This window comes from Spodoptera frugiperda, chromosome 23, assembly GCF_023101765.2.
Source record: "Spodoptera frugiperda isolate SF20-4 chromosome 23, AGI-APGP_CSIRO_Sfru_2.0, whole genome shotgun sequence".
Lineage (NCBI taxonomy): Eukaryota > Metazoa > Arthropoda > Insecta > Lepidoptera > Noctuidae > Spodoptera > Spodoptera frugiperda.
In genome coordinates, this window is record NC_064234.1 from 5,421,645 (window position 1) to 5,439,608 (window position 17,964).

Consider the following 17,964-nt stretch of genomic DNA (forward strand, 5'->3'; position numbering starts at 1 on the left):
ATATAATGTGCCCTTATGTCCATTAAAAGGCCAGATTTATATTATGTATTTTAAATAAATTAGTCCAATAGTAGTACAATAATTAAACTACAAAAATTCTACATTTCTAAACAAACCCTGCATAATTTCTTGCATGCTTTTCCGTAATAAAACGGTGGTAAGGAGTCAGTAGTTGCCATCGACGTGCTCGAGGGTCGTAGCCTCATTTGAGGCTCGGCACTCCTGGCCACTCACTCCTCGGTCCTCTGCACTCACGTCCTCCGTACCACACTCTTAGAGCACTCATCATTATCTAACTCCGAGGCGTAGACATTTCCTCACACTATTTTAAACGAGTTACTTTTTTATGGCGGGCTAAAAAAAAATGTTTGTTTTAAATGGGTGTTTGTTTCATATTCGGTTAAAAATGATACATAATTTTAACTTCTAATAGTAACAAGGACTTTTCTTTGACATTGTTGGGTTACTTTTTGTACATGTTCTTAATTATTTTATATTATTATAAAAAAATCATTTAATTTATTAATTATAAAAAAATATATATAAAACATAGATATAAAAATGTCACAACTTACACTAGCAGCAACACTATACTATGCAAAAATAGCTACATAAAGCATAAACAAAATAAAATATAAAGACGTTACAAAGAGAGATGCAATTCCACAAACCGACCAAACCATTGTTTTGTAGCTGCAAGCATTTCACGGCTAGTTACAGCTGTATTTGATAAGTTACTACAGTACATTATGTACGAAATTGTTTCAAATTGTACTAGGAACATAGAGAGAAAATAGTTGCTTTAGAGCTCGTTCACAATGGCTCGGACCGATATTTTTGCCGATTTAAATCTAATGTGAAGTCGGTTATCAGCTAAGGTTATTCTGTAATGTCCAATTCGAGAGATCGAAGTGAGCTCAATCACATTCTCACCAGTTATTGGTCGAGAACATCTCACAACCAATATATTTCAACGATATATATTACAGCGATCGGGTTTCTTTCAATATTTCGAATTCAATATTACAGAAAAGCCATTGTTTCAGAGACGAGTAGTTCAAACAGTCAAACCCGTTCGAAGTTTTGGCTGAACTTTCGATAAATCCCTTGACAGTACCTGGATGTTAAAGCATAGGACCTTTATAAACGCTCCATCGTAGACAGATTCATCGCTTACCATCAGTTGAAAACACTAAGCTTCCGACCTAAAATAAAATTTAAAAGAAAATATCGGTCCGACTTCATATGAAACGAGCTTTAGAATAAATGTCAAGGAGTACTTACATGCTTAGGCACATAGTAGGACATGTACCTAAACACCTATATACCTCTATGTACGTAGGTACTCAAGAAATGCTAGTAAACGTCTAAGCAATTCTTGTCGGGAGCTCTCCCGAGCCGGAGATAGGAATTGCTCAAGTATTTCATAACAGGCCACCGTGAAATATCTTGTATTACTTTACTTTACGTGTAAAATTGTACTGTCATGTGTTTTCGTGTTGTATTTAAATTGGATGTGATGGGTTAAAAGCGTTTGTTGTTTGTGTTTTAAGATATTGTGCGTTATAATGTTAGTGGCTTTAGTTTTATCGCGAAAAAGAAATCTATCAAGCAATTATTAATAAATCAGTTTTAGATTTTTCAATCGAACTCGCTACACGTTTCACAGCAGCAGGTTGCCCAGCTACCATGCCAACCGTGTAGTCACAAAATTGGGTACTATCCTCGGTCAAAAATAAATTATTACAACTTTTCAATACAATAAAATATTAAAAAATAATCACACTCTCATTCATAAATTTAATGAACTATTTAATTTTCGATTTTTTCTAGCTAAATTTCTAGAAATAAGTCTGCTATTTGACGTCAAAAACTTATGACGTCATAACGCACTATTTCATACAAAGTTCATAGAAAATATCGTTTTTGACGTTTCGAAAAAAGTATTGAATTTGACTAGTAGGAAAGTAGCCAATTAATTTGTCTATACCTAAAACAAAAACAATTCTACCAAACAAAATACAATCTATGAAAGCAAAACAACTTCTAATTAATGTAAGCTAATAATTCCCTATTCTTACTTACTCCCCCAACTTGTATCTACTCTTGTACGAGTATACGAGTGTGCTTATCCAAACTCGTACGAATTGGCTCTTAGCTCTTACAAACAACCCCCTGTATATAAGAAGTAATGTGTGACTTCTGACACTAAATTGCAAAGTAAACATGACTTTATGTGTAGGGGTGAGAATTCAGTATCGAATGGGTTTAGGGTGCCGGTATGCTCCTGTGCGAAAATGCGGTTATGCGCTCTTTCGTAATTCTGGTGGGAATAGGTGTGATGTTGTATTTTTTTTAGTAAAGTGTAGTGGCTGAGGTATTATATACAGTCTGTTTTGGTTATACGTTTGAAGTATTGTAAAAGTAGCCAATATCAGTCTCCAACCTCCTCTCTCCAGACACATAAAATCATACTAGATAAAAAATAGTGAAAGAGACACATTTACAAACAAACACATTTTCATTTTTGTAATACATATTAGTAAGGATATATCTTGTCTTATTTCCATTCCTTCGCATTACTTATACATGAACATCATTAAGCCTAATCGAGAAAGGCATTAACTTTCCATCGAATTATAGGTAAGCAGTAAGCAATATATGACAAAATTTTCCAAAAATAACTGGCTCAGATAATAATTTTTCTTTCAGTTTTTGATAATGATGATCATCAATGTCTGTAGTTATTTTCTCTTTTCCACATACAATAAGAAAAACTCTAACACTGCTATTTATTTAGACCACGTTTTTTTTTGCCAAGTAACCAAGTTATTAACCCAAATTCGCCATTGACAAAAAGGAACATGTAAACGTCTTCTTAATGGATATTTGGAACCTTCTATTGTTAACAACTATGGTGAGCTTAAAAAGAAATGACACTTCAATTTGAAAAAGAAATAGTTACCAATAAATTATCCCATCGTTAGAACTTAAGACGGGATATTTACCATGTGTATTTATGTCTATGAGTTGCCGACATTTCGGTATTGTTGCAAGCGCCATGATCACAGATGAACATTCCATCATGGATTCAACATCTAATTAGTGACCACGTCACAGTTTATTGTATTTGTAGTACAGACGATAATCTATCCCTATTCCAAATTTCATCCCAATCCCGTCAGTAGTTTTTGCGTGAAAGACTAACAAACATCCATATTCATAAACTTTCGCATTTATAATTTTATTTTAGAAGCATGTTTATTCATGTAAACTTGTTTGACAACAAATATCACATTATCAGTGAACTTGCCAATAAATGCAAATGATGCAGTATTCACACGATGATAGTGAAAGTCTAGTCTAAGTATAGATCTAGACTTAGACTAATAATAATAATGGGATTGTCCTTTGGTGCACTTCCATAGTGCATACAGGGATAGTTAGCGCCTGATGCCCAATTTCACATAAATTAAAATTGTTCAACGGGCCTCTGCGAGTTGGCTTTGGCTCCTCGTATGCCTTCCAAAGGTCTGGGACGATGTGGTTTCGTGAATGGAAGCGAATATACCAACAATAAACAAGTTTTTTCAATGAAAACTTTGCTCCACATTAGGATTTTCTCCTGTATCGTGACACATACAAGTTCACATGCACATGACACCCAGACTCGAAACAACAATTTGTGGAATTAAATACGCTACAGTGCAGTCAAAGGTTACCTAGTGTTTACATAGTGCTATGAGTAAACAATTACTTACACAATAGTCATAATTGTAGAATGTATGCCATTATGTATCGAACGAAATATTTGTGCGTAAGAGTGGAATTCCACTGCTGTTACTTTCTAAGGAATAATATAATTTTTCTTTTCCATTTATTGATCTATAATACTTATTTACTGACGGATTGCGCTATTAATCTATGACTGTCATTAGAAAACTGTTACACTAACGTCGGTTTCTGGTACCCCCAATGGCGTTTAACGTGTTAATGTTAAGGTACCTTATCGTTCTTAATTAAATTAATTAATGCAGCGTTAAGTCATGTAGAAATGCATTACGTGTAATAAAACTTGTTTAGTTATGTATAATTAAATAGAAATATATTTTTTATACTGCATGGTTGGCGCGGTGGCTGGGCAACCGACTGGGAATACGTGTAGCGGTTTCGACTCTTTGTGTGTTTCATAAATGGTTGTTTCGGGTCTGGGTATCATGTGTATGTGAACTTGTATGTTTGTAAACGCTCCCACGGCACAGCAGAAAATCTAAAAGGGGCAACGTTTTTATAAAAAAAAGAAAAAGTTAAAACAAGAATTACTATTTAGGAGCCTATTTGTACCTAATGATTTGACAAAAATCATAAAGCATGTAGCATGTAGTAAGTATCCACCTACCTACGAACATAAAATAAAATTTATGTTAATTGGTACAAATAAATATCACGAGAAAACATTATTTTTTTGAGATTAACGAGGAAACCGCTAATCATTCGGTTATTTTCAAAATTATTATCTTTCAGTCTTACGTCTTAAAACATCATAACGTGCCATCTTGCGAGAAGTGGAAACGTAAAGCACGATAATAGTGTGCAGCTATTTCTGTTCCCTTCGTGTAGTGGTCAACGAGCCGGTGGTACTATAAACAACAGGGACGTCATATTCGAGGGGATCCGTCCCTTCCGAGGCGACACGTCAAGCGAGTGTTGAATAATAGCCAGTAGGCCGCGAGACGCGGACGCGCGCTTCCTACCTTCCTTCCCCACGTCATTTAAAATGTTACCCTCAGGTAACTCTTCCATCAAACAATACAACTCCGTAATAATATTTCTACGCTCAACTTTCCGGTCAACGACGTCCGCACAATAAATACATCATTACTTAGTCCCACTCTCGCGTCGAACGAACACGAAAGTACAACAATAAATAACTCTTTAATCGCTTCCAGGTCCCGAAGTTCGTCCGGAGCCAATCCCGAAAGTTGCTGGCGTTCTATCGGGAAAGTTGTGCTGTATCGTGCGTGGACTGTAGCAGTAACACGTACTAGTGCCGCGGCTCTTAATTAAATACGGAACTTTGGACTTCACCGCGAAAACCGTGCTGTTTGCTCCTAGTTCGCTGCTGCGGGCGTTAAGGACTTGTGTGTGAACTTCTCCTCCGGTTCCCCGGAGGTGTGAAAAGGTTATCAAAATAGCCAAAGTGTCTCCCATAAAGTTGTCGGCTATGGACAGTAACTCGGTGTCTCCCATGCCGGAACTAGCGCCCATAGCTGAGTTCGACAAGTCTCCGCCGTCGCCGCCTAACGAGGAAGTGCCCATGGACGACCTGCCGCCGCCGCCCGCCACCATATCGCAGGCGGAGGGGAAGAAAATTAAAGTGTAAGTACATATTTATATCCATTACGTATTGAATTGTAAAATATATTGCGGTTTCCTATAGCATTCAATTACCCCAGTAGATCAGACTAAAGTTTTCCTGGTTCTAGCAACGAACAGTTTAACTGTAACTTCGCAACTATGTCGTAATGTCTATCTTTCACGTATGTAAGTCGAAACTTTAAAGCCACATCTCAGCTAACAAAGGTATGTGGGTATTGTGTAAAATGTAGTAAATAAGTATATAGAAATTCAAGAGTAAGTAGACGCTAAAATTAATTAATTTTGAAAGTTTAGCATACAGGTAATGGCAACCTACTATAATTAAATTTGCGCATATATTATAGTGAAATAGATAAAGTAAATGAAATTAAATTCTATCCAATTGTACATAAATATCCATATGTGTTAATTATGAGTCTAAAAAACTTCAGTGTAATTTTAATGCTTCGCGCAGAAGTGTCTGTGTAAGACATCACATTAATGGCGGGTGTTACTCATACTAGATGTTTTACCACACTTTTATTACATTTGAGAAATACTTTATGGACGGGGAAGCGTAACTTTACAACCAATCTATAGATGTTACGATCGACCAACATCGACATCTATAGGTGTCGAGTGAAAAGTGCAATGAAAGGACTTGGTAGAAACAAGAGTAGTTAAGATACAAGTAGTGTTTTTTAATGTGTGATGTCGGTAGATTAGAGTAATAGATATGTCGCTAACCCTAGTCGATGCCCCAAGATTCGTAGCAGCCGATTTCGTACATATTTTTCAGTGACCGGACGGGAGCTGTTACCTTTTATAAAGCGATTTCCAATCCTCTAGTATGAGCATGGAGATTAAACATAGTGACATGCCCTCTTATGTAGACTATGTATAATATGAGACTATGACTCTGCAGTAGATTATGACAGGATGTTGATGAAGGTTTTTTTAACATAGATATAATTGTAATTTTAATGCGAGACCAATTTATTAATTTATTTAATTTGTCTAATACGCTTTAATAGGGAATTAGCTATTAAATTTAGTTTGAAGAATTATAATTACGTACCTTTTCTAGCTCTACCATTCGTTCCTTAAAGTCAACTTCAGATCTGTTACAAAGTCTTCCAGTCGACTGCAGAAGGCATCCGTTGTTCGTGTTCTTTTGTGTTAATGTAAGATGTGGGCCATAGTAATCATTTCATTAAACTATTTTTGACGTACCTTACAATTACTACTGGTCCTTAAAGATTTAAGTGGAACTTTATTGAGATGTCTGTCTGTTTTTATTTTCTGTTATAGTGTAGTATTACTTTTAACCTCACTCACACAACGAAACACGCGCAAGTTGTTTCACGGTTTTCTGTCCTCACAGAAAACCGACGTGATATCACTCTGTTCGAGCCGGCCCATTCGTGCAGAAGCATGACTCTCCGACACTTCTATTAAAAAAATGATCTGAAGACATATAATATCCCAACAGATACATAAGAGCGTGAAGTAATAAATTATAAGTTATTTCAATTAACAATTACAAGTTCATAATTTATCTCTTGACATAAGTAATAACCATTAATGAATGCTAACATTTCATAGAAATGTACTTTGCTTTCGAAGTCAAAGAGTTTCATATTTTTCTACATAATATAAATGCTATTTCATCTTATATGTATAAACAAAGATACATTGAATTAAACAAACATAAAGAAAGTAACTAATCCTATACGGTACGTATTTACTTTTCGATTGAAAGAGTGATCGAAAACATTCATGATAGAGAATTGAGTATTGAGTATTAAGTATTGAATGAGTGTCGAGTATTAATGACTAAGTATTGAATGAGTGTCGAGTATTAAGTACTGAGTATTTTGTAACGTTGTTTCAGCAACATTTTACCGGTACCAGAAATACTAAGAAACGGTAAATAAGAAAAGAGCTTCAATATACCCGGATATTGATTTTCCTTGAACACCAATCCCTTTGGTAAAGCACTCTTTACGTTCTGGGAAAGGGTCTAAAGGTGTATTATAAGATTATTGGGTTTTTTGGAGCCGAGTCAAGGATCAAGTTGTGTTAGTAGGTACATTATTGTTATAAGCCTTTGCTGTTTGGCCTTTTGGGACCAACTTAAAGTTGATTGGTCAAGAATTGAGTGACTTGTAAAGATTTTTGCTTAAAGTGATAGGATGTCCTACGCTCTATAAAACATGTTGTGTCGTAGTGGTTACAACCTCTAGTTTCTCTGTGGTTGTCGTAAGAGTTGATAAAGGAACTACATATTTAATAAAGACCGCAGAAGCGGTTTTTGCTAACCAAACATGGACTTTGGACATTATGGCAAAAATAAGAGAAGATGAGTCCCGTAGGTTAATAATAAACTCTCATGGGCTGATAATGTGATTGGCGTGAAGGCCCTGAGTCAAATTCTGCTGATAAAGAGATAGGGTTTTAGAAATAGAAAATCTCACTAGTACTCTCTCACCAGATAGTATTTGGCTCGGTCCCTATTACCTCTGAGACTTTAATCTGCGCAGCATAGGTTTACAACTAAGGTAACAACTAAAAAATTTGAATTTGACAAATTCATCATGAAACAAAACAGTACCACAATTAAAGTAAATTCTCTGAGCAGCTTGAGTGAAGTGAACTAAAGTATCAATACGAACGTCATGTCCAAAACATCAGTTTGACAACTGATCTCGATCGTATCGTATAAATAAGAGCTGTTATTGTATCAAACAATCTTCAGCCGATGTTTAAGTGAACAACATCCGATATGAAGGTGCTCCGTTCAATGGTACACAGCTGTGAATTCATGATTATTTAAGAAAATGACGATGAATTTTATTAACCTTCTCATATTGTTATCGTTAGTTAGGTAATGTTAGTTACTATCATTATTCTTTACGTGGGTGTCGGTAGAGCTAAATAGGCGTGCTTTTCCACCAGAAATGTGCTATGATACGCTGCTATGGATCCGTTTGACTTCCGCCAATCATACTCATTGATTCACATAGCTTAGCACTGGTGGAAACGGACTCAGCTAAGCTATGCTATAGCTATTTTTATATGGAAAGATGAATGCTATGGATGGCTTCTCTATTATTGATACATTGCTTTGCATACTGTGCATCTTACTCGCACAACTAAAAAAGATGAAAATTCATGTTTCATGGTACATATATTTTTTTCAACACAATGTGCACTCAATGCATTCCATAACACTACTTATGCTGCCATCTACGTATCGTATCTTGTGTAAAGTACTTTTGTATCAGCTATCTTTGATTGATTAATCGACAGCTCTGTTAAATATACGCTAGATGGAGCCAAACGTAAAACAAATTGGTACATCGTAGTTTCCCTAGATGGCGCTAGTAGTATGTTAGAGATCGATTTTGGTGTCTCAAGAAATATGCAACAGTAGAAAATAATGTGAATTAAACAATAGGCGAGGTAACATTACTGTTTAATAACACAAAATATTTGGATTTATTGGAGTATAAAAAATGTATTTTTGTCTCTGTCCAACGCGTTTGTTTCTGTAATTGGCCGTCTCTGTCTCACACGAAAGACTGGTTACGTTGAAGTAGGGCGCTTGCCGCGTCCGGACCGAGTCGAGATCTCGGAGAGTGGTGATACGCACCTCGCGGGAAACATGCTCGTATGACGAATTGCCGCCAAAATTCATAATTTAATTTTCGAACTTTTATTTTCGACATTTTTATTTTTTTAAAACGAACGATTGTGCTTTGTGTTTTGTTGTGAGTTTCGAAGAATTATTTTATAGTTCTCATTGTGATTTCTTGATTTGTGAATTGCAATAAGAAGAAATGGCCCGAGGAAAGAGTCAAACGTATGTATTTTTATTTAATTCACTTATTATTATATAGTATAAAGCATTTTAAGGCTGTAACATAAATGTAGATACTTAAACCCACGTCATACTATTTACGGACTTTAAAAAATATTTGTTTGCGTAGTTAGAAAAAAAAAAAATAGATTTGATAGAAACAGTCAAAATATTTTTTATTCCTTATAGAAACGTAACTAAAAATCCATAGCTTCAATATTAAAGCAGGAGGTTTGAAAATAAATATGTAGTTGTACTAAAAATTTTCTGTGATTGTCTCAATTGTAGATCTTTATTTAGGTTTCTCAATTGTCTAAATTAGTTAGTACATGCGCGTGAGTGATAAGCGAGTCTTGTTTCTGGACAAACGTAATAACAATTAAATACCTAACTCATTTGAGTTTAGGTAATTGATTTTCCAAAAAATTCTTTGAGTGCTACCTAGGATTAATGTTTTTTAGATGTTAATCAACAGGATTACCTAGATACCTTACTTATTTACTACTTAACTACTTAATAAAAAGTACTTAGAAATTCATTTCAAGGATGTATAACGGCAAAATTTCCTTATCAGTCACAATTATGGCTGTTTCAGCTGTAACTATTGACGTAATTCGACTTTTCTTCTGCACAAAAAATTACCGAATATTTTTATATCCAATTATGTAAATCATTATCCACCATTAAACAATATTATATCAAAGTGAAAGTTTATTTTAAACTATAACTTTTAAAACTAAAAAATACTTTTAAAACAAGCAACAGGATAATTGGTAGGGTAACCACACGTTCGGTGAGAACGGTAATATTACGGGAAGTCAGCAATTACACCATTTATTTACTAGTTACTCGTCCAAGTACGGCTGCTGTTGATGTGACCATGTTTTTTATCGATACGAGGATGACACGAGGCATTCATAGCTCGCCGCAGTACGGGGTAACGGTTTTTAAGTCAGATCGTGTCTTCCGTCGATTTTATTGCCCGGTTAATGTTCTTACGGGACTTTTTTTTTTTTTTTTTTTTTTTTTTCCCCCTCATCCCTGAGGACACGGCGGTGCTCAGCCCACGCAGGGCAGACCGCAAGCGTATGTTCCACCGTGTCCTCCGGGCGGTCTTCGCAGTGATGACACCCGGGCGTTTCCTCCCGCCCAATCAGAAACAGGAACCTACCGAAGCTTCCATGTCCGGTAAGCACCTGCGTCAGGCGGTAGGTGAGGACGCCGTGGCGCCTCTCTAGCCACTCCTCAAAGAGGGGACTTACCGCTGCAATGACAGCGAGCCCAGCCCTCGGTTGCGACAGTCGCTGTTGCCATTCCGCCATGAGATCGCGCCGGAGCTCGTCCCGCCACGCACTAATCTGGCGCGGCAGCGGAGTTTCGCCCCGGCGACGCGCGTCGGCGCGCAAATTAAAGACGCGCGCGAGCACCTTCGCCTCCAAATCCCACGGCGGGAGTCCGGCAAGGAGGTTAGCCGCCTCTCCGGAGATCGTGCGATATCCGCGGATCACTCGAATGGCCATGACCCTCTGGGACGTGAGCAGCGCCCGGGCTGGCCGCCGCATCAGGTTCGGCGCCCACACAGGGGCTCCGTAGAGGGCCATGGACCGCACGATCCCCGCGTACAGCCTCCGGCAGGAGGCATTTGGCCCCCCGAGGTTGGGCAGGAGCCGCTTAAGTGCAGCCCCCGTCCGTTCCAACTTAGGAGCCAAACGTCGAAAATGCTCCACGAAGTTCCATCGACTGTCGAGGACGAGTCCTAGGTACTTCATCGTCGTCTCGACGCCGATGGTAACCCCTCCTGCCGTTATTTGGGACCCATCCGGAGGTGGCGCGTTCCCGCGGCCATGAAAACACATGGCCTCGGACTTGTGGAGCGCCACCTCGAGTCCCAATTGCCGGATCCTTGCAACAACTGTCGCAACCGCTCTCGCCATTAAATTGGCCGCCGCCTGGTGCGACCTCCCGTGCGCTAGCACCAGCGTGTCGTCGGCGTAACAGACTACGCTGACGCCGTTCGGGAGGTCGGTGCGCAGCACCCAGTCGTAACCAATGTTCCACAGGAGCGGCCCCAAAACCGAACCCTGTGGAACACCGCGCGACATCTCTCGCCGGTTCCACTCACCTTGGTGACCGGGGTAGGTGACAAACCTATCCATCAGGTAGGCCTCGATAACACGACGAAGATAGGTAGGCACCCGGTGGTACCGGAGTGCCTCCAGTATGCAGCTCCAAGGTAGTGAGTTGAAAGCGTTGGCGATGTCCAGAGACACCGCCACAACGACCTTACCCCTGGAAACTGCATTCCCCGTCGTGAGGTCTCTTACGCGCATGATGGCGTCCACCGTGGAGCGCCCTCTACGGAAGCCGAACTGGCCATCCGCGAGGTCCGGCCCAAATCCAGACAGGTGCGCGACGAGGCGGTTCGAAATTATCCTTTCGAAGACTTTTCCCACCTCGTCGAGCAGCACAATGGGCCGGTACGCGGACGGGGAGTCCGCAGGGCGCCCCGGCTTCTTCACGAGGACCAGTTTTCCCGTCTTCCACTGAAGCGGGAACTGGCCCCTCTCCAAGCATGCGCTGTAGAGACCTATTAATCGAGGCCCGAGAGCCTCCGAGGCCAGGACCCACGCCTTGCCATGTAGGCCATCGGGTCCTGGGGCGGTGTTCTTGGCGCCCATCCGGCGCACCGCCGCTCTCAGTTCTGCCTCGGTCACCTCGGGAACGGTGTCGTCGTCATCGTCGCTGTGGCCCGCATTGGGCACCGCAGGGGGCGGAGTCATGAATGGAGGGGTGAAACCCCTCCGAAGTCGGGGGAACAAGGCGCCAATTACCTCCTCCACAACTTCTGGCCGGAGACTCTGAGTCAGCGGGGGAGCCCAGGTGCGGAGCTTATCGCGCACCATCCGGTAGGGGCGCCCCCATGGATCTCTGTTCAGAGTCTCCAGCATCTCTCGGCGGGCTTCCTCCTTAGCCCGCCAAATTTCCGCTTTGAGGGCGGCCTTTGCCGCCTTGTACCCCTCGTACAACTCCGCCTCTCTGACCTCCGCATCTGAAGGACGGATACGGAGCCTGCGGTGCCTGGTGTACCGGCGTCGCGCAGCAACGCAAGCACTGCGCATAGCAGCCAACTCCTGCGACCACCAGTACACCTGGCGCTTGCGCTGACCTGGACGGACCCGGGGCATCGCCACGTCACATATTCTGGACATGGCGTCCTGGAGCCATCTTGCTTCCTCGTCGATGTCGGCAGGCCTGTCCGGTGGTATCACCCAGGCCTGCACGATTGCGGCTTCCAGGAAAAGCTCCCGGTCCAGCTGTCTCAGCGCCCAACGCGGGCCACATGGGGCCTGTCTGACTGGCGGGTCTGCGGACTCGGCGGAGACGTCAAACCGGATGTACCGGTGGTCCGAGAACGTCTCCACCTCCTCCATAACGCGCCAGTCAACGACACGAGGTGACAGAGCGGGGCTGGCGAACGATATGTCCACCACCGATTCGCCCTGCATCCGCACGCACGTGGGGACAGAACCCCGGTTCAGGACGACTAGGCCTGTCTCCAGGGCCCAGTCTTCCACCATCCTACCCCGAACGTCAGTGAGCCGGGAACCCCAAGCCAAGTTTTTGGCATTGAAGTCCCCGAGGACAAGCACGGGGAGGGAACGGAACCCGACGACGACGGCGACCAACTCCCTCAGGGAGTTGTGGAACTCGGCGAGAGTTCGGTTCGGAGAGAAATACACGCCCACCACAGCGATCTCTCCGAACCGTGCTGCGACACAACCCCGGCCTCTCTGAGCGCTCTCGAGAGTCGGGGTACCGGCGGCGGCCGACGAGATGATGGTCACCGAGCCGTCCAAGTCCGCAACCCAGTGATCCCTGGGCGGGACGAAATACGGCTCGGAGACCACAGCGACATTTATTGACCACTGCGCCATGCTCTGGAGTAGAAGGTCCTGAGCGGCGGCGCAGTGGTTGATATTCGCCTGGAGGAGGCGGAATGGACTCATTACTGACAATCCATCACAACCTCCTCCCTGGCGGCATTACGGCCGGCGGTGGCCGCGGCGGCGGTAGCAGTGGCGACTGCGGCGGCGGCGGTGGCGGAAACGACGGGGGCGGCGGAGGGCCTACCCTTACCCCTGGGTTTGGTAGGGGGGGAGCAGGCCTTGCTCCCGACCCGGTGATTGGCCGGCTTGCCGGCCGCTGCACATGCGTCGCAGTGCAGCGGGGCGGTGCACGTACCGGCCTTGTGACCGGGCTGACCGCAGCGGAAGCAGCGGTCGCTGCGGTCAACCTCCGAGGTGCATTTAACGCTCACGTGGTGGCCCACGTGGCAGCGGTAGCACCTCAGAGGCCGGACCTCGAGCAGCTTGACCTGCGCCGAGACCCACCCCACCAGGAGCCTTCTGCCCTCCTTAATCTTTTTGGCCGCTGTCACGGGGCAGCTTACCACCACCGTGCGCAGCCCCGAGTTGTCCGGACGGATGGTGCCTGTTTTGACTTGGTCAACAGGGCACCCTCCCATCCTGGCGACAGCGGCCACCACTTCATGCTCCGTCACGGAGTCGTCCAGGCCCAATATTCGCAGGTCTAGGCACTTGGTGGGCCTGGACACGCGAGCCTCGTCCGCACCGAGACACGCCCTAATCCTTTCGGCTAGAGCGTCAGCGGTTGGACCGCTGGTCGCGCCGGGGACCTCAAGTAGACGGGCTCCTGTTGCCGTCACCTTCATCGCGAACCCGTCAGGGGCCCCGAACTCCGCGGGAGTCACCGCCCCCTTTAATTTGGCGAGGACGTCGCCATACGTCACACCTCTTTGGACCGCATCGGGCTGTAGCGTTATAACTACAGCCGCGGTCTTAGGGGCGAGAAGCAAGGCCGCAGCGCGCTTTTCTCTGCGCTGCTGCTGCCGCCGCTGCCGCTGCTCTTTCTTGCGGCGCTTCCTTGCTTCTTTGGCGACCCTCCTCGCCTCGCCTACTACTTGCCACTCACTACCCCTTGCTGTTGGGGTAGGCACGCCTGTGGCTGGGGCTATCTGCTGAGCCGCTGCGCCCCTTCTCCTTTTTCTGCGTCCCGCCGACGCATTCGTCGTCTGTACAGCTGGTGCCTGCGTCGGAGGGGGCGCTGGGGCCCTCGCTGGAGGAGCCGCTCCTGTCCTAGCCGGCGGTTGAGCTCCGCGGCCAGTTTGCCCCGAAGAGGACGACGGCCTAGCTGCAACAGCTGCGTATGTGCTTGAGGCCGCTAGCGGGGGTCGGAGGAGCCTACTTTCCAGAACGTCATAGCGCTGCTGGAAAGCAGTCATCTCCCTGCGCAACAGCCCGAGCACATCGGGCTCCGCCTGAGGTTGCGCTGGAGGTTGGCGTTGGCTTCTACGGCAAGCGGCAAGCTCAGCCTTGGTGGACCGAAGCTCGGCCTCCAGAGCGGCATTCGAGACCGACAGGCGAGCCAGCTCTCGCCGCATTTCGGCCAACTCCTGATGGACTTTTCCCGCTGAGGGAATTCTGCATACATCGAAGGCCGCCGCCATAATTTCGGCCTCCACCAACTTTAGCTGAGCGGCTCTCGCGGACTGGGTTTTCTTCCCCGCTACCACCCGGAGCCCCTCCCTGACGGCTTGGCGAAGCGTCTCAGAAAGGCGCGCACCTTTTGACCCCTCCACGTCCAAAACCTCCATCACGGAGGAGTCTGACTGAGCTGCACTTTTCAGGGTGGTATCCGCCGCAGCCGGACACTCAGCCGGCTTAGACCGGGCAGTGGCTGCCCGCCTCTTGGCCTTCCCCCTGCCTCCACCCCGCACAGCTGTAGGGATTTTAGGGGGGGCCGGGCCCTCCAGCGCGTTGGAGGACGAGGACAGACCCAGACCTTCTTCCGTCCTGGGGCGTTTAAACGTTGACCTTGTCTGGCGCTTTAAAATCACGCTCACGCCAGACACGGATGAGGAGTCGGACTCCGAGTCCGATCCCTTCCGACTTGGGACCCGTGTGTGGGACTTGCCGGACGAGTCCAGCGCCTCCCCACGGGCACCAGAGCCACTCGGGCCCTCAGCTAAAACAACTGCAGACGAGCTAAACTCGTCTACCTTCTCCTCCTCTGGTGGTTTTTTGGTTATATTTTCTGTCTGCATATAGTTCCCACGAGTGTGGGGGAAATATTCAGTCCACCCAGGCAGTGCCCCCTGTACCTGGGTAAGTGTATATTTGTAACCCAACTAGAGGGTCCACCGGTCCCCTAGCTGGGGGTGCGCTCGAGACTGACACTACTCCTCAGCCACGCATACCCTCGCCGCGCACCAGAACTTGGTATTGGAGGAATTTTTTATAGAGGTTAACTTCCTCGCGGTCCGGGCGATCAAGCCAAGACCCTCGTCCCGTTCAGAGTCATAAAACATGACTATGACCTCTTCCCGGATTACGATGTCAACGGTTGCAATCGAGGACAACTTGTGCCCCGATGCTGCTCGTTGGCAGGGTGAGTGCACAACGAGCACCGTCCTTGCCTCTCCGCCACGCTCTCTGCTAGGTTCAGAGAGACGTGCGGAGTGACGCCCCTCGGAGGCGCAGGCCATGTGTCAGCACAAAGCCTGCCGCCCCCAGGACCCATCTCGGGTTCTTCCGCCTCGTCCAAAAGTTCGCTACAGGCAATAGCCTCTCCAACCCTATCACCCCCGTTAGGGGGACTATTACCTGTACCCAGGGTGCACCACGGGGAGGTCTTCTGGCACCGCACCCCTTCTTACGGGACTTGGTAGAATTAATCGTCTCTAAACTGGCCGTAGTATCAACATTTCATCGATAAAATAATAAATAATTGGGAATCTGAATGAATGAATCTTTTTGACTGCACGGTTGGCGCGATGGTTGGGCAACTGGCTGCCGGGGAACGTGTCGCGGGTTCGATTCCCTCACTGAACAACTCTTTGTGTGATCCACAAATTGTTGTTTCGGGTCTGGGCGTGATGTGTATGTGAACTTGTATGTTTGTAAACGCACCCACGACACAGGAGAAAATCCTAATGTAAAATAACGTTTTTTTAAAAAGAAAACAAAAAAAAGAAAGAAAACAAAAAAATTGGGAATCTGTATGTTGATTGGTATGTTCTGTGTATAAAGCCCACATAACGACAGACTGCGGTCACAGATACGGGTGTGTTGTTCAAGTGTTATCTTATTAAATTCAATAATTCGTCGAGTGGGTCGCAGGGAAGGGAGCTGGGGCTCAGGAAATGGAATGAAATTGACGCCGTTTATTGCTGGCGGGACACATGAGACCGTGAGATGGTACTCGCATCGGTCTACCGTGTAGGCAGTAGGCACACGCTTGACGTAATACAATATGTTCCGTTTTATATTTTATCCGCTTTTCTGGTTTTAATAGAAATTTCCGAAGTTTTATTATCCGTATAAGTTCAGAGACCTATTCAAATGGGACTAAATATAATTGATATCGATTTTTAGATGCGAATAAATAAAAATAATCGAATCTTAAATTAATCTAATTATTATGTTATATATTATAGGATAACAACCGACAACGTAATAATTAATTTAGTATGTCTCACGAAAGTTATAATAAAATCTTAAATTAATTGTTTTGAAGGAAGTCAATATATAAACGGTACATTCTATACCTCGCTTTAATATCATAATATGTCATAACCTTCACGAAATATTCCTTAAAGTAAGGAACAATGCGGTCGTGACGTATATTTCTACATACATAGAATAACATGAGTGCAAACATAGTCTCTACCGTCAAATGTTTGGTTACGCTGCCTATAATTAGTCTCGGTTGATAGATAATATACATAATGTAACAACATATTATACAATTGCTAGGCACTTGGCCTGTTATCGAGCACATACATTAAAGTGCTTCAATGCTAAGGAGTTTAATAAACTAATTCATTTTGAAGGTAAATGCTAAGACATAAATAAAAATAAAAACTGGTTTGTCTTATACTCATGCACTTTATCTAACATATAAAGTTCCTGTTCTATAAATTACTGCTAACCTTTCTATGTAGTAAATATGAACACATAATTGCATCGGACGACAAACTGACCCTGAGCGTAAATTGAAAATAAAAAACTTAAAAGGTATTGCATGTACCACGAATACCTATCGTATAGTGATTTGGTTAATCGAAATGCAAGTGTTATGACATAGAAATAACATCATGATTTTGTTGTAATAATAGTAGTTTTGTGTATTAGATAATGTAATATACCTAGTGTTTTCGATTTCGAAATCATCAGTAGTAAGACTTAGCCAGAAATCACGTCCAGTGCTTGATAATAGATTCACTTTTTTATCGTTATCGGAATTTATACTAAATGCCTAAGAAAATCGACAACAAACTTTTTACGTGAAATATAACAGGAATTCAAAATGGAACTCTAAGAGTAATAAAATAAAATAGAAAATTGGTTGTAATACCAACTTGAGTTCCCGTTACAAAGTGATGAACTATCAAGTAGGACGAAGCTCGCCTTCAGGAACAGACCACAACAATACAAGCATAAAGCGTAGTTAGTTAGCAGTTAGAGGCGGTTGTATAACAGGGCCGGACAGGGATTTTCGTGGGCCCCACACCATTAAATCATAGATAGATGACTGGGCCCACTTAAATAACTAAAGTGTAATTTTGGTCTAACGTGAAGTAATAGCGGTATAAAAAACAACTAAAACCATATTAATTAGTTATAATGTTATCAGCTTACTCACGTAACTGTTTGACGAGGAAC

The 17,964-nt window shown here is 43.9% G+C and overlaps 1 protein-coding gene across 6 annotated transcripts in view; it reads left to right on the top strand.

Annotated features, from left to right (window-relative positions):
* The window catches only part of LOC118266706 (transmembrane ascorbate-dependent reductase CYB561), an 88,915-nt gene that overhangs the window by 10,583 nt on the left and 60,368 nt on the right, over positions 1 to 17,964 (top strand). For 4 of the 6 annotated variants that reach the window (XM_050703343.1, XM_050703341.1, XM_050703342.1 and 1 more), the window contains exon 2: positions 4,950 to 5,379. In XM_050703343.1, the coding sequence (XP_050559300.1) occupies positions 5,225 to 5,379 (155 nt within the window). In that variant the 5' untranslated portion in view covers positions 4,950 to 5,224. Of the gene's footprint in view, positions 1 to 4,949; positions 5,380 to 8,925; positions 9,224 to 17,964 lie in introns of those variants that run through there. The other 2 variants (XM_035580211.2, XM_050703346.1) reach the window with 2 other exon arrangements.